The 27,154-nt window shown below is 28.7% G+C and overlaps 5 protein-coding genes across 5 annotated transcripts; 1 reads left to right on the plus strand and 4 right to left on the minus strand.

Annotated features, from left to right (window-relative positions):
• Window positions 1–728: 728 nt before the first annotated feature.
• Window positions 729–2,997, minus strand: LOC105254172 (probable GDP-L-fucose synthase). The gene is made up of 6 exons (XM_025413523.1): window positions 2,733–2,997; window positions 2,540–2,654; window positions 1,895–2,023; window positions 1,611–1,824; window positions 1,389–1,526; window positions 729–1,161 (listed from the first exon to the last, which is right to left on the minus strand). Exons 1-6 carry the CDS (start codon window positions 2,855–2,857, stop codon window positions 926–928), a joined length of 957 nt encoding a protein of 318 aa, XP_025269308.1. The 5' UTR covers window positions 2,858–2,997; the 3' UTR covers window positions 729–925.
• A 3,381-nt stretch (window positions 2,998–6,378) lies between these two features.
• Window positions 6,379–13,237, minus strand: LOC105254176 (cathepsin L1). The gene is made up of 7 exons (XM_011262690.3): window positions 13,083–13,237; window positions 8,592–8,711; window positions 7,926–8,078; window positions 7,652–7,846; window positions 7,216–7,421; window positions 6,994–7,145; window positions 6,379–6,700 (listed from the first exon to the last, which is right to left on the minus strand). The coding sequence occupies exons 2-7, from the start codon at window positions 8,688–8,690 to the stop codon at window positions 6,489–6,491; spliced, it is 1,017 nt and encodes a 338-aa protein (XP_011260992.1). The 5' UTR covers window positions 8,691–8,711; window positions 13,083–13,237; the 3' UTR covers window positions 6,379–6,488.
• A 1,544-nt stretch (window positions 13,238–14,781) lies between these two features.
• LOC105254175 lies at window positions 14,782–15,896 on the plus strand. The gene is made up of 3 exons (XM_011262689.3): window positions 14,782–14,987; window positions 15,492–15,635; window positions 15,720–15,896. Exons 1-3 carry the CDS (start codon window positions 14,859–14,861, stop codon window positions 15,786–15,788), a joined length of 342 nt encoding a protein of 113 aa, XP_011260991.1. The 5' UTR covers window positions 14,782–14,858; the 3' UTR covers window positions 15,789–15,896.
• An 88-nt stretch (window positions 15,897–15,984) lies between these two features.
• On the minus strand, window positions 15,985–18,111 carry LOC105254174 (trafficking protein particle complex subunit 5). Its single transcript, XM_011262687.3, has 3 exons — window positions 17,799–18,111; window positions 17,407–17,716; window positions 15,985–16,227 (listed from the first exon to the last, which is right to left on the minus strand). The coding sequence occupies exons 1-3, from the start codon at window positions 17,963–17,965 to the stop codon at window positions 16,129–16,131; spliced, it is 576 nt and encodes a 191-aa protein (XP_011260989.1). The 5' UTR covers window positions 17,966–18,111; the 3' UTR covers window positions 15,985–16,128.
• A 753-nt stretch (window positions 18,112–18,864) lies between these two features.
• LOC105254173 (cathepsin L1) lies at window positions 18,865–24,568 on the minus strand. Its single transcript, XM_025413457.1, has 7 exons — window positions 24,252–24,568; window positions 21,102–21,227; window positions 20,468–20,620; window positions 20,187–20,381; window positions 19,737–19,942; window positions 19,515–19,666; window positions 18,865–19,186 (listed from the first exon to the last, which is right to left on the minus strand). Exons 2-7 carry the CDS (start codon window positions 21,198–21,200, stop codon window positions 18,975–18,977), a joined length of 1,017 nt encoding a protein of 338 aa, XP_025269242.1. The 5' UTR covers window positions 21,201–21,227; window positions 24,252–24,568; the 3' UTR covers window positions 18,865–18,974.
• Between the last annotated feature and the right edge of the window lie 2,586 nt (window positions 24,569–27,154).

Genomic DNA, 27,154 nt, shown 5'->3' on the forward strand with positions numbered 1-27,154 from the left:
GAGTGAAAATCGACGAGAAACGTGTAGACATATTAAGGATTAAAAGAGATTTCTCGACACGATTAATTTCTAATTCAGCAAAGTGACTTTCTGCTTACGACGGCCATTACTTTGCGAAATTACATTTTCGTTTCCACGACTTAATAAACGTCATAAAGCGATCCATCGGTCAAGTTTATGGACGAACTGACCTAAAATATGCCTCATCAGAGTTGGTGCGCGCGAGCAAAAATAAATGCAGGTGCTCGCCTGGATCTATCTTTAGTGTATGCGAAGGAACTTGAATTTCCAGATCAATAAAAATATCATCAATGTTTGTTTAACGGCCTGAAAATATTCGCCGATCTCGATTGAGCTCTACAAAGGTCGATAGCCGCACAAAACGTTTCTCATCTTGAACGAATAAAACGTTTTGCGAAGATCGTTTATTTAAAAAATATAGTCTTTTACAATATGACAAAGTTATATGATCGATACCCCCATCTTCACATTTTCGTATATTTCTAATTTTATCTCTCGTAAACAATAATAATTAAATTAAATAATTAACCTTTGTATTAATTTATGGATTCTAATGAACCATATGACTTTATACACATAAATCAATAAAATTAATATATAATATATAATATATAATTTATACTTCTAAATTTAAAGTTACGACTAAATATACATACAAACTTGTCGTAATAAAACTGAATAGATTAATAACTTATTAATCTATAATTTTAAAAATTACATATTTATTAATACACCTGATAATTTCACCGATAAGGTGATAGCTATCAAATTATCAGACTTATAACTGTCAGTTGGAATCCTGTTGGATTCAACAATCATGATGTTATGAATCTAAACATAAGTACAAATCGGAAATGCTAATCATAGAAATAAAAGCGATATCTGAGCAGATTATGGTCCTATCTTAATTCCTCGCACGGTCATAATTTTTTATATACCAATCAACAGTCTCTTTAATTGCTTGTTCAAAAGGTGTGAATTGAAAATCGGGTAAATACCTTCGCAATTTTGCGTTACTTGCAGTTTTTTTATATTGACCGTCCGCCGCTGACGTGTCATACACCACTTTGCCCTTAAAGTTGAAAGCTTTCACTAAAGTTTCAGCCACTTGCGCTATTGTTTTCTCTTGCGCTTCGTCCACTGAAAATAATCACTTTTTCTCGTAACTTATCTGCTAATAAATTCATACATTCTGCAGTAGAATTAATCAACGTGATCTATGACATCAAAATATTTTCCAACGTTAATAAAATTGAGGTAAAAAAGATGATCTATCCCATAGATTTCAAATTATGTTAAAAAAAGATTATTAATCTTATCATTAGAAAATATTAAAATGTCAAGACTTTGATCATATAAATGATTACCTGATAATATAATTGGTTCCACAGAATTGTAATCTCGCAGAACCCAAACTATTAATTTCGCCAAGTCTATGCTATAAATAAATTGCCTCAAAGGCTTTCCAGAACCCAGCACTGAGAATGCCTTAGTCTCCGTATTTCCTGATAAAAAAAGATATTAACTTAATAATTTAAATCATACATACAAATAAATTTAAATCGTATATACAAAGCTGGATTACACACCATCCTTGCACAAGTCATAAAGTCTTCGCATCAAGCCAGGTATAACATGACTAGCACTGGGATGAAAATTGTCATGAGGACCAAAGACATTGCAAGGAATCACACTAGTGTACAATCTGCCATGCTGATCGTGGTAGCCTCTGTTTGCGACATCAATCAGTCGCTTGGCGTAACTGTAACCATAATTCGAAGGATGTGGCGGTCCATTGTGAACCTAGAAAGTATTTATTATTTTTATATGTATTTATTATAGCGAGTATGTTCAATATATTTCATATCATTACCATGGTTTCGTCGATTGGATAAGTCGTCTTATCCGGGAATATACAAGTAGAAAGGCACGAAACAACCTTGACAACATTATGCTCATGAGCAGTGTGGAGAACATTGTCGTTCATGTGTACGTTATTCCGCTGCGCAGAAAAAATATTAAATATTATATTCAATATTATATTCAATATTAATTAATATCATATGACTATAAATATAATGATAACATGAATATTGATTTTTCTATTAAATGTGTACATTATTCCGCTGCACAGATAAAATATTAAATATTATATTCAATATTAATTAATATTATATTCAATATTAAAATTATATGACTATAAATATAATGATACCATGAATATTGATTTGTCTATTAAATGTGTACATTATTCCGCTGCGCAGAAAAAATATTAAAAATATTCAATATTATATTCAATATTAAAATTATGACTATAAATATGATAACATGAATATTGATTTTTCTATTAAAATGTGTACATTATATTGCTACGCAGAAAAAATATTAAATATTATATTTAATATTATATTCTCAATATTAATTAATATTATATTCAATATTAAGATCATATGATAAATATGATCATACTATAAATATAATGATAACATGAATATTGATTTTTTTATTAAATATTTACTAGAAAATCCAAATTGTGCGACATATTATGGAAAAGCCCGCCGACCATGGCAGCCAGGTGAATAACATGTGTTGGTCTGTGCTGGTCGAATAACTTCCGAGTGCTCTCTTTATCGCTGCAAAAAGATTGTTCGATCAGAATCACATGAACATTATCCAATTCGCATCTTTTGCTAGCGATTAATTTGACTCACCACAAATCCGCATCCTTGGACCCGACGAATATCCACTTCTCGTCCTCTCTCCTGTCATGTTCGATGACACTTTGGATGGCTCTGCCAACGAGACCCGAACCACCAGTTACGAGGATGATTTTCATGTTGTGTCAAGTGTGATCGATGCGATAGCTTTATAATTACAGGAAAAGTTCGTGGAAAATTAAATTAAAAATGCAGGAACGTAAACACAAACGTTGACAGAATCGGCGAATCAGTCGTTTATCTTTCGACACGCGCGCAAGTGCTGTCTATTCGAAAGATAAATGTTGGTAATAAAGTTCAGAAGATAAAAGTTTGTAATAAAATATAAAAATGTAAAAAATTACATTATAAAATGTAGGTAAATAACTTAATTACAAGATCTAAATGCATTAATAACATATCTACTTACATTTTATTTACTTACTTAAATTATATATTTAAAATGCCAATAGATATTTCTAGTTATCTTCAGAGATAATTGAAGAAAGTGATATGATCGATTGTTGTTACATCATCAATTCAAATTTATACAAAAAATATGAAACTTAATATAATTAATATAAAAAATTAAGATATTAATATAAAATATTTTATATTTATATATCTTAATTTCTTATATTAATTATATTAAATTTCATAGTTGAAATAAAATGGAATATAATTAATTAATTATTATAAATTAAGATACTAATATACAGGGTGACCCATTTTAATTTAGGCAGCCAAATAACTCGAAAAATAAGCACACTATGAAAAAATGGTTAGAATCAAAATTTCGTCATTTCGAGGGGGACGTACAATGACGTTAAAATCCACCCCCTACCCCTCCCCCTGGGCGGTGAGGGGGGGCAAGTTTGAAATCTTAAATGGAACCCCCTATTTTTCATTGCATATTCTTGTAGCTTATCTCGAGAGCTTTCCAAAACACTATAATTAAGTACCTTTTTATTAAGTACTTTTTGAGTTATAAGGCTTGAAATAATTTCTTAATTTTACATAAACCATAAAATATCTAGTAAACCATTCATTTTTCGATTATCTTACCTTCATACTTTTATGTACAAAATAATGAGAGGAATCAATTGGTGTAAAGAAAACATACAGTTGTTTTTAAGAAAAAATATGGAATTGTTAATTGCAAATTACATATTTTTTCTTAGAAACAACTATGTGTTTTCTCTACACCAATTGATTCCTCTCATTATTTTGTACATAAAAGTATGAAGGTAAGATAATCGAAAAATGAATGGTTTACTAGATATTTTATGGTTTATGTAAAATTAAGAAATTATTTCAAGCCTTATAACTCAAAAAGTACTTAATAAAAAGGTACTTAATTATAGTGTTTTGGAAAGCTCTCGAGATAAGCTACAAGAATATGCAATGAAAAATAGGGGGTTCCATTTAAGATTTTAAACTTGCCCCAATGACGTTAAAATCAGCCCCCCCTCACCGCCCAGGGGGAGGGGTGGGGGGGCTGATTTTAACGTCATTGTACGTCCCCCTCGAAATGACGAAATTTTGATTCTAACCATTTTTTCGTAGTGTGCTTATTTTTCGAGTTATTTGGCTGCCTAAGTTAAAATGGGTCACCCTGTATATATATTAATATAAAATATTTTATATCATTTATAAAATATATATTAAAATATAATTTATTCATCCACAATATTTTATATAATTATTATATATTTAATATAAAAATATACATATAAAATATATGTATATTTTATATGTATGAAATATATTATATTTTATATGTATGAAATATATATTAATATAAAAATTAATATTAATATATATATACATATATATATATATATATATATATAAAATATTAGTAAATATTATTATAAAAAAAAATTGTGAATAAAATTAATTATATTAAAATTGATATTAATATAGATAATATAAAAGATTAAAGCTTATATGTCAGGAATCGTACTTTAACAATGAATATAAAAAATATGTTTTCATGTATTACGTACGATACATTAAGATAATTTTCGAAATTTGTGCTCGTTATCTGTTTCAGCATGTATTATCGATTGAATTACAAAATGTAAGTAGAGAGATAATAAATAATAAAAAAGAGAAAAATGTTTTACTCGACTAATCGGTTGGACTTTGAGTTTTGTGATAAAAATGATATTAACTTAAATGCAACGTAATGATAACAATATAATGATTGATAATATCACACAAAGAGAAAATTGTTTTTCTCTGATTTGATGATATAATTACATTGACTACTTATCGAAAATTGTCGCAATACTTCTGTATTGAATATGACATTTGATAATGGTAATCAATCATTGTTTCAATAACTAAAATACTTCGTGACAAATTAAATTAGCAAGAGATAACGTCATAATACTTAACAATATAACTATAAGTATAATTAAGTATAATTAAGTATAAGTATGATAAGTATAAGTATAATAAGTATAGTAGTATAATTCCAATGAACAGTACCTTTATAAGCAATTTGTAGATTATTTTCTTAACAAATCAACATGTTATTGATCTGTCATAATTAATAAATTTTTTACATGTGCTGAATTTATGAACTTTTCGATATAAATATCTCAAAGAAATCATTATTATTCAAATTAAAATATATTTTAGATGTATTTAGTTACACATGGCTTTAATATTGAATTTTATTTTTGCATTGAAATATCATATATGAACAAGATATTCTTTATACTACACATGAGCACAAAGATTTTGTGTTTTTCAATTTGTATACCATTCTTCTCCAGAAAAAACGACTTATCTTAATTGATGAAATCATGCAATATGGTAATATCAAATATTTCTTGCTATACAATAGATATAAAAATAATTGTTCTTTTATACATACATACACATGCATGAGTTCACAATGGATTATTGCATTCTTTGAATTGGTTACATAACACCAAAGAGCTTATAGATATCGCAAATAAAGATTATCAATAATTGAACACAGCAAATCATGCGTGTAATTCTCTACAAAAAGAAAATTTGTTGCAATTGATTATACGTTTTGCAACAAATTACTCGGGACGTATTACTTATAAAAAATTGGCAGGTATAAGGAAAAATGGCAGCTATTAAAAATTCCTTTATTTTATATTTTCGCTTAAAAAAATAGAGATCACTTTATCTAGTAAACAATGCCTTGACCATGAATTATCATCGGAGATAAATGTGTCATAATTACAACAAACTTCCTCAACTTAATTATATCTAAATTCAGCAGTTATATAAACTTATACTTCTACTGAGGAATAAGGATTAATATTTTTTTTTCTTAAAATATCTTAGGTAATATTGTTTCAAGTTCTAGCATATATGTATTAAATAAAACTTAAAATAATCTCAAATAAAGGTGAAGAATAGCAAGTCACCATTTTTAAGATTCACAATCTTTGTGATTTTTGCGAAAATTTCCTTTTTTTAATGCTTATTAAAAATTATTTATATAAGTAGAAAAAAAATATATAAAATTGTTAACAAATTTCTGATCTTTGTAAATTCTTTATCATAGCTCGCGGGAAGAAACGAATATTGGTCATAAAATTGCCAAAATTTACATTCGGGCCACAAATGTAATTTTGACGAGATTGCTGTTATAAAAAGTGCGCGCTAAGAATTTTTTTTAATAGAAATTTCGAAACTTTATTAGGTCCCTAAATACATCTGTCTTGCTTTAAACAGAATACAACGAACTGAAAAATTTTGCTTGCCAATTAACATTGAACGTTAAACGAGAGGGTAACTGGCACTGCTCGCTATACCGCAGTGATTCTCCTTATTCCTGGCCATCTTAATGTAACCCTTTTCGCCCCATGTTTCACCCCAACTATTCTTTACCAACCAATAATCTTCACCAGTTCCCGAATCTGTGCCATAACCAACAATCAGGACACCATGATCCAAATTTGCCGGACTGCATTCAGGCTCGTAATAAACTCCTGAAAATTGTGCAAAAATTAAAAAAAAGAAATACGAGAAAGATTATGAGAAAATCCATGATTTTTTATGGAATAAAAAATGTATGTCCAAATGTATATGTTACAAAAACTTATAAATACATTAATATTTATAAAATTTTATAACAATTAATTTATAAAATTGTCAAATAAAATTTTACGTTTTTTGTTTAGTATATTCTATATTTTGTTGATTAGCAAGATCATTAAACTGCCGAAAATTGTTAATATTATTTTATAATCATAATTAACTATATCATATGTCTAACATGTACCTTCGCTATAAAAATGGAAGGATTCGTGGGAGGCATCGATGGCAACCGAGATCGGACCTATGGTGGCAACCGCAGCTTTCAATTTGTCCTCATCTCCTTCTGGAATGTCCACAAAGCCGACGTCGGAAGCGCCACTGTTTTTCGGATTATATCTGCAATTCCAGGAATATAAATCATCAAATTCGACGAACAAATGTTTCTGTCATGATAATTAACACATACCTGCATTGGTCATTCTCTGCTTCATATGGATAGCTCTTTTCAGTATCAAGGCCTTTATTTTCTTTAATATATCGGAAAGCGTAATCCATCAAACCACCATTGCATCCATTGTTACCATACTTGCCGGAACAATCGATCAAGTTTTGTTCACTCAATGACACTAAAACACCAGATTGTCTAAAATGCTGTCCTTCCAACGCTCCAGTCTGTAAAAAGAGAATAAACACAATGGATAATTCTTTATGATGACAAGATTATCATATATCAAATAAAAGTTAAATACTGCACATATAAAAAAACTTTAAAATACTGAAATTGAAAATGTATTAAATAATTATTTAAATACGGATTTAAACATCAACAGTTCAAAGATGTTTTAGAAAATTGTTTAAGGTTGAATTGAGACATTCGATGTCGAAAAGGCAAACAAGCTTACTGAAGAAAATGCCCAGCAGGATCCACATTGTCCTTGATCCTTAATTGCAGTGACAGCACCTTTTTTTCTCCAATCGACAGATTTTGGTAACTCAACATTAGCTGGTTCAATGAATGTTGCTCCTATAAGCTGTTCTTCGCTAACAGTCACTGATTTGTTGAAACCATTCAAAGTATTGATAAGTTCGTGATGTAACTATAAAAAAAGAAAAATATATATTTCCCAGAAAATTGCTCATTGAAATTAATCATACAATTCACTTTCCAGAACTCACCATATCTCCATATTTATTCATTCCTAGTTTGTAGTTAACTTCCTTCATTTCATACTTGCGATTGTGCTCAACAATCTTACGCTTGTTGTCCAAGAAGATTTTCATTCTGTATCCCTCTTCGATCGGGGATTTGTAAACTTTTTTATGGTGAGTCTAGAAATAATAATAAATATAATTAATATTTATATAATAATATTAATATAATCAATATTAATATAATTAATAATATTAATATAATTAATAATATTAATATAATTAATAATATTAATATAATTAATAATATTAATATAATTATTATTTATTCTGTTTCTTAATAATTTGAATAATTGCAATATTCGTGCTATAAAATATTAACTTTGTTTTATTTATGTCTGTAAAATTTCCTTATCTTTTAAAGAGTTTCTCATATAGTAACATCTTTCATTTCTATAACTTTGTTTCATTCTAGCAGTATCGATTTCGATTAAATTTGCTAAACATAAATATTCTACAGAAGAGAAATATGATCCGCAAGTTAAAAAATAATCTCTAACATATTATATATCTCTGATATATTGCGAACAACATTCATATCTTATTATTCACAGAATTAATAATTGAATATGAAAGAAATAAATATTTATATGACGTAAGATGCAATTGATAGTAAATACAATGATCTTATACCTTAAAGATGAACCATTCTGCATCTAGAATTTTGTTAAAGGAAACAGCGTACCCTGTGGCAACTACTGCCAGCAAAAACAGAACCACAACACTCTGCATGATTGCTCTTCAATAGTTTACCTGAAAAGATGATGTTTTTTTAAATGTTAAGCTCCAATTTAACTTGAAACTGTTAAAACGTAAAAAAACTTATTATTTAACTTGATAACTTATTCGATATTATTAAAACAAGCTCAAATTTCAGTAATATTGTTATAGTTATATCTCTGAACGTACTGATTGCCACAGAGAAACTGAACACTGACTATTCATTACTTTGAAATATATACCTATGATCTGTTTGTACAGTAATATCAGAAATGGATAGAGACCCAGCTGGATCATAGATTTCAGAAACTTGAACTTGAATACATTCGTGATGGGGTCGTGGAGGCCACATGGCTCCAATGTATAGAACAACATGACTCATGGGTGATAGGTAGTGTTATGTATTTTCAAGATATTGTATTCAGCTATTATTGACAAAGATACAATCAAATAAACAAATCAGATAAACTGGATCAGGAGTCCTATGAATGATAGCTTTGAACTAACACGATTTTGTCTCGATTTTGTCTCGTGCATCATACGTGGTCGAAATTGTGTTTGTGAAGCTGACACAACAATCTACGAGTTTAAAAAAAAAATTTAAAGAGAAATTATTATTTGAAATGACATACGATAAATTATTTGAAATTTATGAGAAATTATTATTTGAAATGACATGTGAGAAATTATTTGAAATTTATGAGAAATTATTTGAAATGACATATGAGAAATTATTTGAAATTTATGAAAATTATTATTTTTGATAGTTCTGAAGTACAGTTTTCGATAGTTCTGAAGTAAAAAATTAATTTTGCAATAATTTTTGAAATATCGAAATATTTAAAATTGCATATATACGATGAGCTTGAACAAAACTATTGAGAACTGTTATCCAAAATAATAATTTTTAATGCATTTCAGTACTTAGAGGAAGAGTGGCATGCTGAGTAATTATAAAAAATTTTTTAAAAAGATAGTAAATGGTCGAAACTCTAAAAAAATGTATTTAAAGGCTAAAACTTTTATAAAACTGTCGAAAATTATCGAAAATATTAAAAATTGATTAAAAATTATTAAGAATAATTAATAAATTATTACAAATTAAGAATAAATTATAATTAAAAATAAATTATTGAAAATTAAGAATAAATTATAATAATTAAGAATAAATTATTAAAAATTATTATTTGAAATATCGATCTAAAATTGCATATGAACTTGAATAGAATTATTGGGAACTCTTGCTAAAAATAATGATATTCAACGCGTTTTTCGATTTCGAATTATTTTAATATAAGAAATACGAAAGTCTTTTTAATCTTTATCAGGAACTGTAGACCTATGAAAAATACTATCAAAATTCTTAGTAGTTTTTTGAAATTCGCAGATTGTCATGTCAGCTTCACAGACACGTCGAAATTTCAAAAATAACAATATTTATGAACAGCCTGAGTCGTCATTCTTAAGTATCATGATTGTCGTCCTCTACGAAGTCTTATCTTTGTCCAAGAAAGAGCAGCTTCATTTTTTCCTCTGATAATTAAAAAAAAGAATGAATAAAGATAGGAAGAAACTACGCACTTAATTTTACGAATGTGTGGTCTGGATCGATTGGAAATTATTTATCGAGAGATTGAGCGATTTATTTTTTTTCTTCATCCTATGTTCCTCGAAGGACAAGTAATCATTTAAACGACATCAGTTATCCCGTGATAGGATTGCGGTTTCGATGATGACGCATGTTTCTTGCAACATATACATCGAGAAATGCGAACCTAGCACGGAAACGATGCTGGCAATAATAATCGTCTCGCTTCGACCCAGTGTCAGATTTTTTCCTACGATAAAATACGAGAATGAAATAGTGAAAATGACTCTCTCAGAATTTCTAGCAGCCCATTATTGAAATATAAACAGACGAACAACTTATCCAGGAAAACTCGTCAGGATCGACAAGTCTCTTATTTTTCTTTGTTTATTTTTAAAAGTTTCGGACTTTCGAACATATCTTAAGGATGTTTTGTATCTATTTTCAAAATATTGAGAATTTAATGAAAATTGTACAGAATGTCCTTACATGTGTTTAGAATCTTCAGTACAATTTTTAAATCGATTTTTTCACTAAATTTATTTGTTAATTAGACTGATTTATGCCGCATCGTTATTAATTCCTGAATTCAAGAGATAAGCAGACAAAGAGATTAATAAAAAAAATTGAGAAAGAAGGTAACTAAAATTATTATTTTTTTAATTATTTTTTTAATTATTATTTTTGTAATTATTATTATTTTTGTAATTATTATTATTTTTGTAATTATTATTATTTAATAATTAAGTATATTATTATTAATGATAATTTTTTAAATTAATTAATTTGCTGTAATAGTTTTATCGAAATGTCAATTCTCAATCTAACTATTGTATTATTGTACGAAAGACAAACAGATAGACAGAGAGATAGAGAAAGAGAAAAAAAAAGAGAGAGAATTGTTTTAAATATTCTTTTGCATTATTTCATCTGATAAAATTTTTGCAACTTTAATTATCGTTTTCTAAAAACACAGATACATTAAGGATGTTTTGTGAATATTGAGAATTTTAAAAATATTTTAAAAATATTGAGAATTTAATGAAAATTGTACAGAATGTCCTTACATATGTTTAGAATTTTCGGTACAATTTTTAAATCGATTCACTGAAGCGTTCACAAGTTATAAGGATTTTAGTTTGCACCAAATTAACACGTGTTCTTATGGGAAACGTATAACCACGTCGATTTAAATGACAAAAACACATGGAAATAATATTCGGAATTTGTTTAAAATTTGCAAAAATTTAGATACAGAGGAAATATTTGGTCAAATAATATTATACAAGTATTAACTGGTTAAAAAGATATTAAATATAATTCAATCAAGTTAGCCACGTATCTGTCACAAAGCAAAATTCTCTACCAAGAAAAGTTAATCATTTTGATTAACAAAATTCGGAATATTTCAGTAAAAACGCAATAAATACTCTGCACTGTAGCTAAAATCAAATTGTAATATTCCACACAATTTCTTACTCAAAATACAGCAAAAGTGGATATATTCGTCAATATTAATTTTCAGCTACTTTTTGCTGGGATTGTACATACAAAACATCCTTAATCCAAGACACATTTATTTGTTATTAAAGTTTTAGATTAAGAGAGTATCAAAGCTATCAATGAACAGCAGGCAGATAACGAGTGCTTTGCTTCTTGGATATACAAATTCTACTTTATAAAAATTTCTGTATCAAAATTTGGAAAATATTCTGCAAAAAAAAAATAAATTACGTTCAATGAAAATAATCAGCATCAAGAGGAATATTTGTTATGAAATATTAATAAAATATTCTTAAATTTTAGGCCCCTTAAAGACCGTTTTATAAAACAAAATAAAAAATACAAATACACGTGTGTTATTGTTGCAAAGCGCATTTGACATTTATCAGCTGATTCAAGACTAGTCGTATATTCGTGCGATCTCTAGGTCTATTTTATCATTCAATTCAATTCAATTCGACTTCTCGGGAATCAAAGCGATGTATCGTGCGATGTGACGTTAATATCTGTCAAACATTAATAAATATCAGACATTATCTCTCGATTGACGAAATCACGTGATAGTAAACTGCGCGTCACGAGAAGTTAAAGAAAAAAAAAATGAAATATGTAATCTCCCAACTACGCATTAGATAGGCGACTGCTTACATTCTGCATTATTTGTGATTTTATTGAGTCACGCGGTATATATATATATATATATATATATATATATATATATATATATATATATATATAAAAGTAGACCGCAAATGTGCGTTTTCATCGTGACATCGTTCATTTGTCACCCACAATTATTTCGGACACAAAGACACGAAAAGAAAGTACGATCATCGAATGACAATGTTATACAGGGTGTAAAAAACATATGTCAAGCGAGCACGAGTCGTATGTTGACGCTATAATTTCGGTTTTCTAATTTTTTAATCAACTGTACGAGCAAATGAAACCGGGCCTTAAGCGTGTCTGTCGACACGAACGACTCTATTGTCACGATTTTACGCTCAAGCACATAATTGGCCAACTTCTCTACGCACAGATGCTTCGCACGGTTATGAAAATCGAGATAAACATCAAGTCTTACGCGCAAGAGACGAAAAATGTGTATATCGAAATTTTAGAAGGGAGTCGAGAAACACGAGAGATCAAGTTCGCAGTAGTTTTATGATTCTACGCGTCGATTTCTTTGTCCTTTTTCTCACTAAAGAGGTTACATCATCCATAAGCATCGTGATTTTACTCGGAAAGCGAAAAAGTTGGGCTGGAAATCGAACGGAGGAACGCGAAAAATTGTTAATTAAATATATACTCACTGGAATTTTCTCTCTTAACGGAAGAAAACGATTAGCTACCGCGAATCGTGACGACCAACCACCTGCGACGAGCGAGCGACAACGACTGGAGACAACTTCGCATCGATCTTTTGTATCTCTCATCTTTCCCGAGTCTCCCCACCCCTCGCCCCAAGCCGTGTGATTGTTTCTTTCTTTTCGTAGACTACGTGATTCATTGACGATCAAATCGGAAGCGCGCGTCAGTTTGTTTATCCGTCAAATTCCAACGCATGATCTTTTTTTACATTCTTTTGTCGAGACGAGACGCGCCCGATGTACTCCGATATAGAGTACACATACAGGGTAGCCTGAAATTACCGTACTTTGTCTTAATTACAGATTCCTTAGGTCATTTTAAGACGAAAATCCTAAGAAAAAAATGTCGAGGCTACCTGTACAACACAGAATATGTTTGTTATATTGCAGCAATATTGTTGTTACATTGCAACAATATTGCCGCAAATATTGTTGTTATATTGCAGCAATATTTCCGCAATATTGTTGTTATGTTGTAATAATATTGCCGCAAATATTGTTGCTATACTGCAGCAATATTGCCGCAAATATTGTTGTTACATTGCAGCAATATTTCCGAAATATAGCTGCAATGTAACAATGGTCTGTGCTGCATATTGAAATTTTTTGTGCGTTCAGGCAAAATGACAAGTGAAAGGGGTGCTTTTATGAAAGCGATACTCTCTTTATATTATTATTAACAGGAAGTACGGTGGTTTTACGACACCCTATATATATATACACATATATGTACGATGATTGTGCAATGTTACGCCCGCGAATTAAACGCCTGCGAATCATGTGCCTGTGATAAATGAATATCGAGTAACCCAGATTCGTAATCGTATGCAAGACTGCTCTTTTTTGAAGGCGGAAATGATAATTCGCGATTAAAGAGTCACTTGCGATAAACTCATCTCTATCCTACTGCGTCGTTTCCGAACGAACAATGACAGATCACGCTTCATTAATGCACGCATCATTAGATCTTTTCAGAAATTAAACCGATTATTATTAATTCCACTTTCGGAGAAATTTAGTAATCTTTTAATACATAAAAAATAAACTTGTCAATATATTTTAGTATCGAAACGTACAATTTATCGCTTTGTATATGATATTAAAATTAAGAAATTCATGAAAAGGAGTTTATTAATTTAATTCCATTTTTGAGAGGTTCTTTCCTCATTATATTTTCTTTTTACATGTAGAAAAAGAAATAAATTTATGTATATTATATATATAAAATATAAAAAAATAAAAATATTATTAATTTTTCATAAAAAATATACAAAATATTTTTTGTATAAATACTATCAAAATATTTTCTATAAATAAAATAAATTTAATAATACATAAATTAATAATTTTTTTTGTATAAATATATGTACACATATTTATATAAAAAAAGTATTTTTTTATATTTCAGAAATTAAATATTTTTTGTTGAAAATAATATTTTTTTATATTTTTCAAGAAATGGCAGTTGAGTTTAAGTTGGAATTCGACAAATATTATTGTAGAATACTTCTAAATGATTATTGTAGAATTTTAAATATTATTGTAGAATTTTTCTACTTGAAAAATTATTCGTTTAAATATTTTGAAACAAAATGCGTATAAAAATATTTGAATTTCATGACTTTTGCAAATTGCACGGTCGATAAGAGTCGCACGTGTGCCTGTTCGCGTGATAAAACAGAGAAGTGAAAGAAACGATAGAAGACGAGAGGACGAAATATGCCGAAGAAGGAATATTATAATATCACTCCGGAACAACGGGAGATTGCGTTATGGAGAGACGCGAAACGAAGGCAGTTACGCGAGTTGTACCTGAAGGATTCTGGACATCCGACCAAGAGTCTTCTGGTACGTCAAAAAAAATCTAGAACCTAACCTTTATAAACATTTATGATATTTATATTTGGCACAATATTTACTATCTCGCAGAGATTATTTTATTCAATATTTTATTTCTATTCATTCGTATGAAAATAACTTGTGTTATCCCTCGCATTTGACGCAATTTCGATATTCATGTTGCATTAAAAAAAGTGTCATGCGTGCTTAATATTTTTTAAATAATAATATTAAAATACAATAGTGATAATAAAGAAGATCCATGATCCATTAATAATAATAAATATATACTTGTGTAATATTTTGAGTATACTTTGTGTTTTACAATCCACAAATATGTTCGTACAGAAATTATGTAACAGGACAAATCTGTTAAACACAACAAGAGCTATCTTGTGTCATCTAATTTAGTAACTTGTCAGCGCAAGAATAATTTTGTTTTGATAATTTTATTAGTAATGTATGAATTGATGTTTTTAATTTCTCACAATTATTCATTCTATGTGTATGCAGTTTGATTCAGCGCTACACAGATTTGCGGCGTCAAAAATGTCGATACGACAGCTTTTTGTGCCTACAGCGTTAGGCTACCTTACAAAAGTGGGAACCATTACAGCTGCCATTGTCTTTACTGCAGTGCTTCTCAAAAAGAGAAAAGTAAGCTAGATATTTTTTAAGAATTTATGATATATAAAAATTGCTACAATATTAAAATATACTCTAACATTGTATTTCCCACAGGATGCACAAGAACATTTATATCGTACCGGACAAGTTAGTTATGCGGACAGACCATATAAATTCGTCTAAAATATTAGACACATAATTATTTAGCAAAATAAAAGTACAGTTGTGATGTATTATTATATAATAAAATAAATTATCGAAATATAATATTAATTTTAAATCCAATATAATATTAATTTTAAATCTAATATTAGAGAAAACTAAGATTTTTCAAAAAAGACACTTCAAGTCTTTGTAACATTTAATTAATCCAAAAAAAACCAGTCTTAACAATATAAACCGCATATATGTAAAGTAACTTTGTAACTGAGGTTCTTTTCGATTTATCTTAATAATTAAGATAAGCTTTATACAAATATATTATTTATATTTTCTCTGGAATTCTTATAACTTTTTTTTTCTATTACCGATCTTCAAGTTGTTTATCACGCGCGACAACAGCATCATCAAACTTGACCATATATGTGGTTCCCTTGTGCCAGTGAGCAGTTACTTTTGCAGGCTGCAAAGGTGATTAAAATATTTTTACAAATCTCTCTATAAAAATACATAATAAAGACTAGATTGAGTAGATTATTTTTCATGATATATACTAACTAGAACAAGCATTACATCATGCGTATGAAATCATATTTCTCTCGACAGTTTATAGAGCAGAATAAAAAAGTATAGAAGCTATTCAACATTTTTACCCCATCTTTAATTGTCAATTTCCAGCTTCTATAAGCTGTGCAAATACTTGTTCTAATTATACAGGATGTTTCAGATCATCCGTACCACCCATTTAAAAATTAGAGAAGTGGTTATTTCAAAAAAGTAAAAACATTTTCTTTATAAATCGGGTACGTTCTATCGAATGATGATATTTTCAACTTCTGATTTCGGCCAGAAATATGCGATTCAGACCGGAAGTGCATTTTTTAAAATGGAACCCCCTATTTTTCATTGCATATTCTTGTAGCTTACTACCTCGAGAGCTTTCCAAAACACTATAATAAATTATTTTTCCATGAAGTACTTTTCGAGTTATGAGACTTGAAATCATTTCTTAATTTTACATAAACCATAAAATATCTTGTAAAATATTTTTTTTTCGATTATCTTACCTTAATACTTTTATGTACGAAATAATGAGAGGAATCAATTGGTGTAAAGAAAACATACAGTTGTTTTTAAGAAAAAATATGGAATTGTTAATTGCAAATTACATATTTTTTCTTAGAAACAACTATGTGTTTTCTTTACACCAATTGATTCCTCTCATTATTTTGTATATAAAAGTATTAAGGTAAGATAATCGAAAAATGAATATTTTACAAGATATTTTATGGTTTATGTAAAATTAAGAAATTATTTCAAGCCTCATATCTCGAAAAGTACTTCATGGAAAAATAATTTATTATATTGTCTTGGAAAGCTCTCGAGCTAAGCTACAAGAATATGCAATGAAAAATAGAGGGTTCCATTTAAAAAAATTCACTTCCGGTCTGAATCGCCTATTTTCGGCCGGAACCAGAAGTTGAAAATATCATCATTCGATAGAACATTTATGAAGAAAATGTTTTTACTTTTTTGAAATAACCACTTCTCTAGTTTTTAAATTGGTGGTACGAGTGTCTGAAACACCCTGTATATGTCATCAATTATATTCAAAATTATTGATGATCAGGGAGATTCTTACAAAGCCACAATCGCAGAGTACAGCCTCCACGATTCCAGCGACGAAGGAGGCGCAGTTCAAGCTTCCCTTATCCTTGGGCACCGATACAAATTTGTTTACCAAGGACTCCTTCTCGATGATGTAATACGTTCGCTCGTCATCGTTGGCGTGTTCCAGCTTATCAGCTTCCCGGCCAAACAGAGATTTCCACATTGTGCTCTTGACGAACAACAATACGTTGAGCAATTTTATCTCGCGTTTACCATTCTTTTCTCGCATCACGAGCAAGTCTGTTATCCTGTGTCCGACCTCAGCTCCCATCTCAGCCAATCTAGTCAAATAAGGGATGTTTGATCAGACAATTAAAAGATACTCGATAGGTTTTTAAGGGAAGATTGTTTCGTTTTTCTTACTTATTCTGCAACTCTGGAACGGTGTAGACTCTGTTTTGACAGTACTGCACGAGTTCGGAAAACAAGAGGGCGAAACAGCTCAGGCTAACTTCTCCCTTACCTTTGCTCAACGACTTGTCGAGGATACTAGTCCGCGGTCTTATGGCTGATATTGTGATGCTCGACATTTTTAAACAATTATTTTTCTTCTTTTTATATTTTAATTTTTATACAAATGTCAGAAGAATCAGCAGAAAGAAGTCAGCTGAGTCAGCTGTCAAATTGATGTTTTCGTGAACAACGCCATTTTTGTTGTGATACCTCCTGACATCTGACGACGTGGAATTATTTCAATTGGAAGAAGACGATTTTATCTACATATATTTGATCTACAGAAATTGGTTCTGTTCTATACTGTGCTATAGTGTCGGTAATACAAATGTTACAAATACAAATACAAGATACGTATTATATAAATTTCCAATATAAATAAGTTTTTTAATCTTTCTCTTTCTTTCTTCTTTCTGACTTATTATAAATTTTATATATTTTTATAACAATATATTTTATATATTTTATGAAAATCCAGATGCACAAATACTTTATAAAAGCCACGCGAAGATGAAACAGTAGAATAAAAAAGCGTTTAATCATTATACTTTTATGTGTAAACGTTTCAAAATAAAATCTTTATGAATGAAATGTTACATTAGAAATATTAGAAAAATAAAACATCCATGTGAGATTTAAAATCGTCTTTTTGCCTTATTATTTTGCAAATTTATTCCTTGTTATTTTTCCTTATTATTTTGCAAATTTATTATTCTAATCTTTATTGCCTATAATTCCTTATTATTACCATTATTTCCTATAATTCCTTATTTTTAATTCCTATTTTTATGCTTATTAAAAATTATTTATATAAGAACGAAAAGTTATAAAATTGTCAACAAATTTTTGATCTTTGTAAATTCTTTATCATAGCTGGCGGGAAGAAACGAATATTGGTCATAAAATTGCCAAAATTTACATTCGGGCTACAAATTGTAATTTTGACGAGATTGTTGTTTAAGAAGTACGCCAAGAATTTTTTTTAATAGAAATTTCGAAACTTTATTAGGTCCCTAAGTACATCTGTCTTGCTTCAGACAGATTACAACAAATTGAAAAATTTGGCTTGCCAATTGACATTGAATGTTAAACGAGAGGGTAACTGGCACTGCTCGCTATACCACAATGATTATTCTTATTCCTGGCCATCTTAATGTAACCCTTTTCGCCCCATGTTTCACCCCAACTATTCTTTACCAGCCAATAATCTTCACCACTTCCCGAATCTGTGCCATAACCAACAATCAGTACACCATGATCCAAATCTGTCGGACTGCATTCAGACTCGTAATAAACTCCTGAAAATTGTGCAAAAATTAAAAAAAAGAAATACGAGAAAGATTGAAAAAATTCATGATTTTTTATAGAATAAACAATGTGTATCCAAATGTATATGTTATAAAAATATATAAATACGTTAATATTTATAAAATTTTATAATATTTAATTTATAAACTTGTTAAATAAAATTTTACGTTTTTTTTTAGTATATTCTATATTTTGTTGATTAGCAAAATCATTAAACTGCCTAAAATTGTTAATATTATTTTATAAATAATATTTTATAATTAAATTATTTTATAAATAATATTTTATAATTAACTATATTACATGTATAACATGTACCTTCGCTATAAAACTGGAAGGATTCGTGAGAGGCATCGATGGCAACCGAGATCGGACCTATGGTGGCAACCGCAGCTTTCAATTTTTCCTCATCTCCTTCTGGAATGTCCACAAAGCCAACGTCAGAAGCGCCACTGTTTTTCGGATTATATCTGCAATTCCAGGAATATAAATCATCAAATTCGACGAACAAATGTTTCTGTCATGACAATTAACACATACCTGCATTGGTCATTCTCTGCTTCATATGGGTAACTCTTTTCAGTATCAAGGCCTTTATTTTCTTTAACATATCGGAAAGCGTAATCCATCAAACCACCATTGCATCCATTGTTACCATACTTGCCGGAACAATCGATCAAGTTTTGTTCACTCAATGACACTAAAACACCAGATTGTCTAAAATGCTGTCCTTCCAAAGCTCCAGTCTGTAAAAAGAGAATAAACACATGGATAATCGTTTATGATGACAAGATTATCATATATCAAGAAAAAGTTAAATACTGCATATATAAAAAAACTTTAAAATATTAAAATTCAAAATGTATTAAATAATTATGTACTAAATAATTATTTAAATATGGATTTAAACATCAACAGTTCAAAGATGTTTTAGAAAATTGTTTAAGGTTGAATTGAGATATTCGATGTCGAAAAGGCAAACAAGCTTACTGAAGAAAATGCCCAGCAGGATCCACATTGTCCTTGATCCTTAATTGCAGTGACAGCGCCGTTTGTTCTCCAATCGACAGATTTTGCTAATTCAACATTAACTGGTTCAATGAATGTTGCTCCTATAAGTTGTTCTTCACTAACAGTCTCTGATTTGTTGAAACCATTCAAAGTATTGACAAATTCGTGATGTAACTATAAAAAAAAATATGTATTTCCCAAAAGATTGCTCATTGAAATTAATCACAAAATTAAAATACAATTCACTTTCCAGAACTCACCATATCTCCATATTTATTCATTCCTAGTTTGTAGTTAACTTCCTTCATTTCATACTTGCGATTATGCTCAACAATCTTATGCTTGTTATCCAAGAAGATTTTCATTCTGTATCCCTCTTCGATCGGGGATTTGTAAACTTTTTTATGGTGGGTCTAGGAATAATAATAAATATAATTAATATTTATATAATAATATTAATATAATTAGTAATATTAATACAATTAATATTTATTCTGTTTCTCGATCATTTGAATAATTACTAGAAACATTTCAAATTTTATTGCATCTTGCAATATTCGTACTATAAAATATTAACTTTGTTTTATTTATGTCTGTAAAATTTCCTTTTCTTTTAAAGAGTTTCTTATATAGTAACATCTTAAATCATTTCTATAGCTTTGTTTCGTTCTAGCAGTATCGATTTCGATTAAATTTGCACACAAATATTCTACAGAAGAGAAATATGATCCACAAGTTAAAAAATAATCTCTAGCATATTATATATCTCTGATATATTGTGGACAACATTCATATCTTATTATTATTATTCACCGAATTAATAATTGAATATGGGAGAAATAAATATTTATATGACGCAAGATGCAATTGATAGTAAATACAACGATTTTATACCTTAAAGATGAACCATTCTCCATCTCGAATTTTGTTAAAGGAAACAGCGTACCCTGTGGCAACTACTGCCAGCAATAATAGAACCACAACACTCTGCATGATTGCTCTTCAATGACCTGGCTTTACCTGAAAAGATGATGTTTTTTTAAATGTTAAACTCTAATTTAACTTGAAACTGTTAAAACGTAAAAAAACTTATTATTTAAGTTGACTTATTCAATATTATTAAAACTTATTCGATATTATTAAAACAAACTCAAATTTCAGTAATATTGTAGTTATATCTCTGAACGTACTGATTGCCACAGAGAAACTGAACAGTAACTATTCATTACTTTGAAATATATACCTATGGTCTGTTTGTACAGTAATATCAGAAATGGATAGAGACCCAGGTGGGTCACAGATTTCAGAAATTTGAACTTGAATACACTCGTGATGGGGTCGTGGAGGCCACATGGCTCCAATGTATAGAACAACATGACTCATGGGTGATAGGTAGTGTTATGTATTTTCAAGACATTGTATTCTGCTATTATTGATAAAGATACAACCAGATAAACAAATCAAATAAACTGGATCAGGAGTCCTATGAATGGTAGCTTTGAACTAACACGATTTTGTCTCGATTTTGTCTCGTGCATCATACGTGGTCGAAATTGTGTCTATGAAGCTGACACGACAATTTACGAATTTAAAAAAAAATTTTAAGAGCAATTATTATTTGTGAAATGACATGTGATGAATTATTTGAAATTTATGAAAATTATTATTTTTGATAACAGTTTTCGATAGTTCTAAAGTCAAAAATTAATTTTTCAATAATTTTTGAAATATCGAAATATCTAAAATTGCATATATACGATGAACACGCGAAGATGAAACAGTAGAATAAAGAAGCGTTTAATCATTGTACTTTTATGTGTAAACGTTTCAAAATAAAATCTTTATGAACGAAGTGTTACATTAGAAAAATTAAACATCCATGTGAAATTTAAAATGTTGGTCTTTTTTTTCCTTACTGTTTGTAAATTTATTCCTTATTATTTTTCTTTATTTTGCAAATTTATTATTCTAATCTTTATTTCCTATAATTCCCTATTATTATCATTATTTCCTATAATTCCTTATTATTACCTTGATTTCCTATAATTCCTTATTATTTTTTCCTTATTATTTTGCAAATTTATTATTCTAATTTTTATTTAGAAGAATTAAAAAAGGTGTATGAATTATTTCAAATTTTTTTTGGATATTTTTATCTATTGAAAAAAACGCATCAAACAAAACTGACCTTCCTGTACATTTTAAAGGTGCTTAACAAGTTTGCTTTTTATTCTTGCGTTTTCTGCAATAATGTACACCAAAAATGACATAGATCTATTTTTAGTAGTTGAAAAGAAAGAGAGCAGAAACGAAAAATGCATCTAGAGAATTCAAAAGAATAAAAAATCTAAAAATAATAATACAGTGTAAAGATTAATATTATGTATTTTTGTTCATGAGAAATGTGGAGTGCACATTTACGCATTTATTTATTTAGATGAAATTTACTTTAGGGCGTATTTAACTTTAATTTTCTCTTCCTTATGATTTATATAAATATAGTGTAATTGCTTGCAAACGCTGTCATTTTTGTGTGCTTACATTGATACAGAAACAACATTACGTACTATATTTACAGATATAACATTCGTATAATAAAAAAAGCACCAAAAGTATAATGGTAGAAAAAGGTAATATTGTAGGCCAGCATAAGTATCAACAAATTATTCTACCGGTTTGTTTCATTAGATTTACAATTTTCTTTTATAATACAAATATTATAAATAAGATAAAGATTTAGGCACGTTCCAAATAATTTATACATTTTATGCATGTAATATTGCATATATTAAAAGGTGATAACAGTTGTAATATGATACAATCCTGGCAACGTAGTGATTTTTAAATCCCACTGAAAATAATTTAATTTGATTTATTCTTGAGAATTGCGCGCAATACTTGAGAGCAAATTATTTTTGTGCCACGTATTACCTGAGTAAAATTCCATGCATCGTATTGTCTGCGATATGTGAAAAGCTTCATCAATGAAATAATGTGGTTGAATACGATTGAGATATAAGAAAAATAATATAATACTTGTAATAAATTACATTAATGAGGGATACATAAATATTTTGTATTTTAGCTTCATGTAATTGAGATGAGATACGACACTCATGATTACTTTACAAATGTGTCTACAAATATCATTTAACTTCAAAAGTTCTCATTCTTCTACTCATTAAATCAAATTAATACTTTTACATTAAATGCATCATTACAGCAGCTTGTTTTGATCTAATTTAACCTAACCTAAAAGTAAATAAAATTATATTATAAACTCCTCATTAAAATGTGTAAAATTGTACGTCGCACATTTAATATATTAATGTATTATTATGAATTAATATATTATGTAATAAAATGTATTACACTAATAATTAAATATTATTTTTAAAATACTATTTTAAATATTAATTTTTAAAGATTAAATATTATTTTTCAAATATCATTTTAAATATTAATTTTTAAAGATTAAATATTTTTAAATATCATTTTTAAAATACTATTTTAAATATTAATTTTTAAAGATTAAACATTATTTTTAAAATATTATTTTAAACATTAATTTTTAAAGATTAAATATTTTTAAATATCATTTTTAATGGTAAAATCCACATAGCACATGGCTTGTGTTTACATTCGACATCTGACACAACACTGAGAGGTTAGGTTAGGTTAGATCGGAAAAATTATCGTTTGACAGTTGGCATCCCTACAAGATTCTAGGTTTGTTTTTTATTCCTGCACTGCTGCACTAGTGCAATTAGTTAGAGTGAAAGAAAGTATGTTTGTCTCTTTCTAACTTATTGCACTAGTGCAGCAGTGCAGGAATAAAAAACAGACCCTCTGCGTATATAAAATAAACTTCAAATCGCTTATAGCCTAATCATCTTCACGCGATCGACTTTATTTCAATTGCACCGCGTCGCATCGAATTATGACGCGGCGCCGATTTGCCCGAACGTAATTCGGGACATCGCGATGCTGTATAAGCGTCGAATGAGCACGAATTGTCACGCAAATATGATAAAATCGACTCACCGTTCACCGGCTGTTCCACAGGCCTCCATTCGCTCGCCTCGGGACGTCCCATTCCAATCTTGATGCACGCAAACTCGCACGATATCGTCAACGCGAACACGCGACACTTTATTCAGCACTCCCGATCTCGCTCGTGATCGATAATCATCGTCAAGAGCGCGAAAAACGCGACGCGACCTCGCTCCGCCTTCGCGATCGCGCTGTCATCGAACTGTCAAAATCAGCTGACGCGCGCTTCCATCGTATTGTGAAAGTCGCGCGATCATCCTCGGACACTCTCGACGCTCGTTCACTCGCGATATTCGTTTATTTACGGTTAAAAGATGCGAAAAATGCGGATCTACGACGAACCGCGTAACTGCGTATGACTCTGATTCACGTATGACGTCACATGACGTGGTGCTATGGCGCGGAACTAACATGGCGGCCGAACCGGTGCGCATTCGTTTCTGCGCATGGCCATTATTGCGCTCGACGTTGGCGCGACTTTGATTTCTGAACATTGTCTACGGCTTTAATTAAGGATGTACCTATTTTCAAAATATTGAGAAATGAAATATAATATATAAATGATAAAAATATATAAATGAATTAATGAAAATTGTACAGAATGTTCTTACATATATTTAGAATCTTCAGTATAATTTTTAAATCGAATCACTAAAGCGTTCACAAGTTATAAGCACAGTAAAAAATTTTGTGTTAAATTTAACATATTTCACATGTCCCAATTTATCCACTCTAATTTTAATGTTAATTTAACAGAAGGCAAGTATGTAAATAAATAACATAAGTAATATGTTTAAAAATTAACACAAAAGTGTAACACTTAAACTTTATCTGGAAATAAAGTTTATGTTAAATTAACATATTTATAATGTTAAATTTAATTAAAAGAAAATGTTATTTTTACATTTTTATGACAATCAACCGAGAAGACATATGTCGATTCAACATATGGAAACTGTTATAGAGAGAAAAATAACACAATTTATCTGTTCATTTTAACATATAACATATTTCATCAAAAATTCGTGCATTTACATATTAATTGTGTTGTTTTAACTCTTAGAAATGGTGAATATTAACTCAACGCAGAAATGTCAAAATAACGCAACGATAATATGTTATATTAACATAAGAGTATGTTAAAAATTTAACACAATTTTTACACAAGAAAATTTTTACAGAAATACAAAATGTTTTTTACCGTGAGGATTTTAAGGATTTTGCGAATCCGAATTAACATGTGTTCTTATGGGAAACATATAACGTCGATTCAAATGACAAAAACATATAGAAATAATATTCAGAATTTGTTTAAAATTTGCAAAAGATACAGAGGAAATATTTGGTCAAATAATATTACACAAGTACTAAATGATTAAAAAGATATTAAATATAGTTCAATGAAGTTAGTCATGTATCTGTTATGTTTGCAACATATATATTTTTAGTCACGTTTGCAACAATCGGTTAAAGCTTTAACCGATAGATGTGATTAATTTATAAACAGTAAAGTGAGTCAAATGATATATAAATGTACACATAAGCAAAGTCGCAGACCTTTTTGTTATGAGAAAACTATATGTTAAATTTTTGACAAGTTGTTTACAATATTTAAATAAATTTCCGGTAAATGTTCAGTATCCGTTTGCAAATTTAAACCATTTTTTTTGCCTTTTTATATATAGCATTTCAGAAATCAATCTTCAACTCAAAAATGGTTCCCGATCTAAAATCTGTACATCTTCCCAATTAAAGGCATGATCTTCTGATTTCTTTAATTTTTATTCATGATTTTTATCTCATGATTTCTTTAATTTTTATTTATTTTTGACTCTATGTTCAGTTTATATTTATTTAAAAATATTTATTTTAAAGTTTTTTAAAATAGGTATATAGTTTTTTAAAATTGGACATTTAAATCCTTGCATCTTTTTATACTTTTTACGTTAAATTTTATTATTTATTTCCATTATGTGTTCCCTATTATATTAGTTTACATTATCCATTTATCTTGTTCCACTTTTTTACATAGGCATCGTCAAGATAATGAGATACCGAGACATTTAGTATTACTTATTTGGACGGCATCTTATCTCATTGATTCAGATATGTAACATCATTGTTATATTTTTATCACATCATAACATTTGCGCTGAAGATGACCCAAAAATAGGGTCGAAACGTTCGCTATCTCTTTTTTTTATTTCCATTCTTATTTTTATTTGTATCATGCTTTTTTATTATATAATAAATAAAAATGTTATTATATTATTAATTATTAAATATGTTATTATATTATTAATTATTATATTAATAAATAAAAATGTTATTATCTAATAAATAAATAAATGTGTCATAAAATCGACTCGTATTGCTATTGAAACTAATTTGATAGTTCACAACTTATAGTTATACAACTGCATACTTTTGTAATCATCAATATAATTTAAATATATAGTAAATCATTAAATATAAAGATAAAATATAAATACTTATTCCAAATGATGTAAAAATTCATACATGATAACTGTTATAAATTCAAAAACAATTATATTATTATATTTATATATTCACAACTAATGATAGAGGATATTACTCGCGTATCCTCTTTCACTCATAAATTTTACAATTAGTTTGTAATTATTGGTTATATATAATGTCGAAAATTAATGTTGTATTTCCATGTTGAAAAAAATATTGTTTATACATATATATACATAATCGCAGTTATTAGATTTCGCTTCCATTTCTCAAAAACATAAATTACATATATCATTATATTACATTGTTTACAATTATAAAAACGGATGTGATATTTTTTAATAATAAAAATTTTATGGAAGATAAAATTAAAAAATTTCTTTTATCTTCATTGATAAATCTAATATTAAGAT

The sequence above is a fragment of the Camponotus floridanus genome, unplaced genomic scaffold (genome assembly GCF_003227725.1).
Source record: "Camponotus floridanus strain SB8 unplaced genomic scaffold, Cflo_v7.5 scaffold67, whole genome shotgun sequence".
Classification (NCBI taxonomy): Eukaryota; Metazoa; Arthropoda; class Insecta; order Hymenoptera; family Formicidae; genus Camponotus; species Camponotus floridanus.

Coding starts and splice junctions, on each gene's coding strand:
- LOC105254175 (XM_011262689.3), top strand. CDS start 14,859: ATGCCGAAGAAGGAATATTATAATATCACTCCGGAACAACGGGAGATT. Junction 14,988..15,491: donor ATCCGACCAAGAGTCTTCTG/GTACGTCAAAAA, acceptor ATGTGTATGCAG/TTTGATTCAGCGCTACACAG. Junction 15,636..15,719: donor TGCTTCTCAAAAAGAGAAAA/GTAAGCTAGATA, acceptor TATTTCCCACAG/GATGCACAAGAACATTTATA.
- LOC105254174 (XM_011262687.3), bottom strand. CDS start 17,965: ATGTCGAGCATCACAATATCAGCCATAAGACCGCGGACTAGTATCCTC. Junction 17,717..17,798: donor GTTCCAGAGTTGCAGAATAA/GTAAGAAAAACG, acceptor TTATTTGACTAG/ATTGGCTGAGATGGGAGCTG. Junction 16,228..17,406: donor TACTCTGCGATTGTGGCTTT/GTAAGAATCTCC, acceptor TCACCTTTGCAG/CCTGCAAAAGTAACTGCTCA.
- LOC105254173 (XM_025413457.1), bottom strand. CDS start 21,200: ATGCAGAGTGTTGTGGTTCTATTATTGCTGGCAGTAGTTGCCACAGGG. Junction 20,621..21,101: donor GAGAATGGTTCATCTTTAAG/GTATAAAATCGT, acceptor TATTATTCCTAG/ACCCACCATAAAAAAGTTTA. Junction 19,187..19,514: donor CTTCCAGTTTTATAGCGAAG/GTACATGTTATA, acceptor CACAATTTTCAG/GAGTTTATTACGAGTCTGAA.
- LOC105254176 (XM_011262690.3), bottom strand. CDS start 8,690: ATGCAGAGTGTTGTGGTTCTGTTTTTGCTGGCAGTAGTTGCCACAGGG. Junction 7,847..7,925: donor TGAATAAATATGGAGATATG/GTGAGTTCTGGA, acceptor CTTTTTTTATAG/TTACATCACGAACTTATCAA. Junction 6,701..6,993: donor CTTCCATTTTTATAGCGAAG/GTACATGTTAGA, acceptor CACAATTTTCAG/GAGTTTATTACGAGCCTGAA.
- LOC105254172 (XM_025413523.1), bottom strand. CDS start 2,857: ATGAAAATCATCCTCGTAACTGGTGGTTCGGGTCTCGTTGGCAGAGCC. Junction 2,024..2,539: donor CGCACAATTTGGATTTTCTA/GTAAATATTTAA, acceptor TTTTCTGCGCAG/CGGAATAACGTACACATGAA. Junction 1,162..1,388: donor GGAACCAATTATATTATCAG/GTAATCATTTAT, acceptor GATTATTTTCAG/TGGACGAAGCGCAAGAGAAA.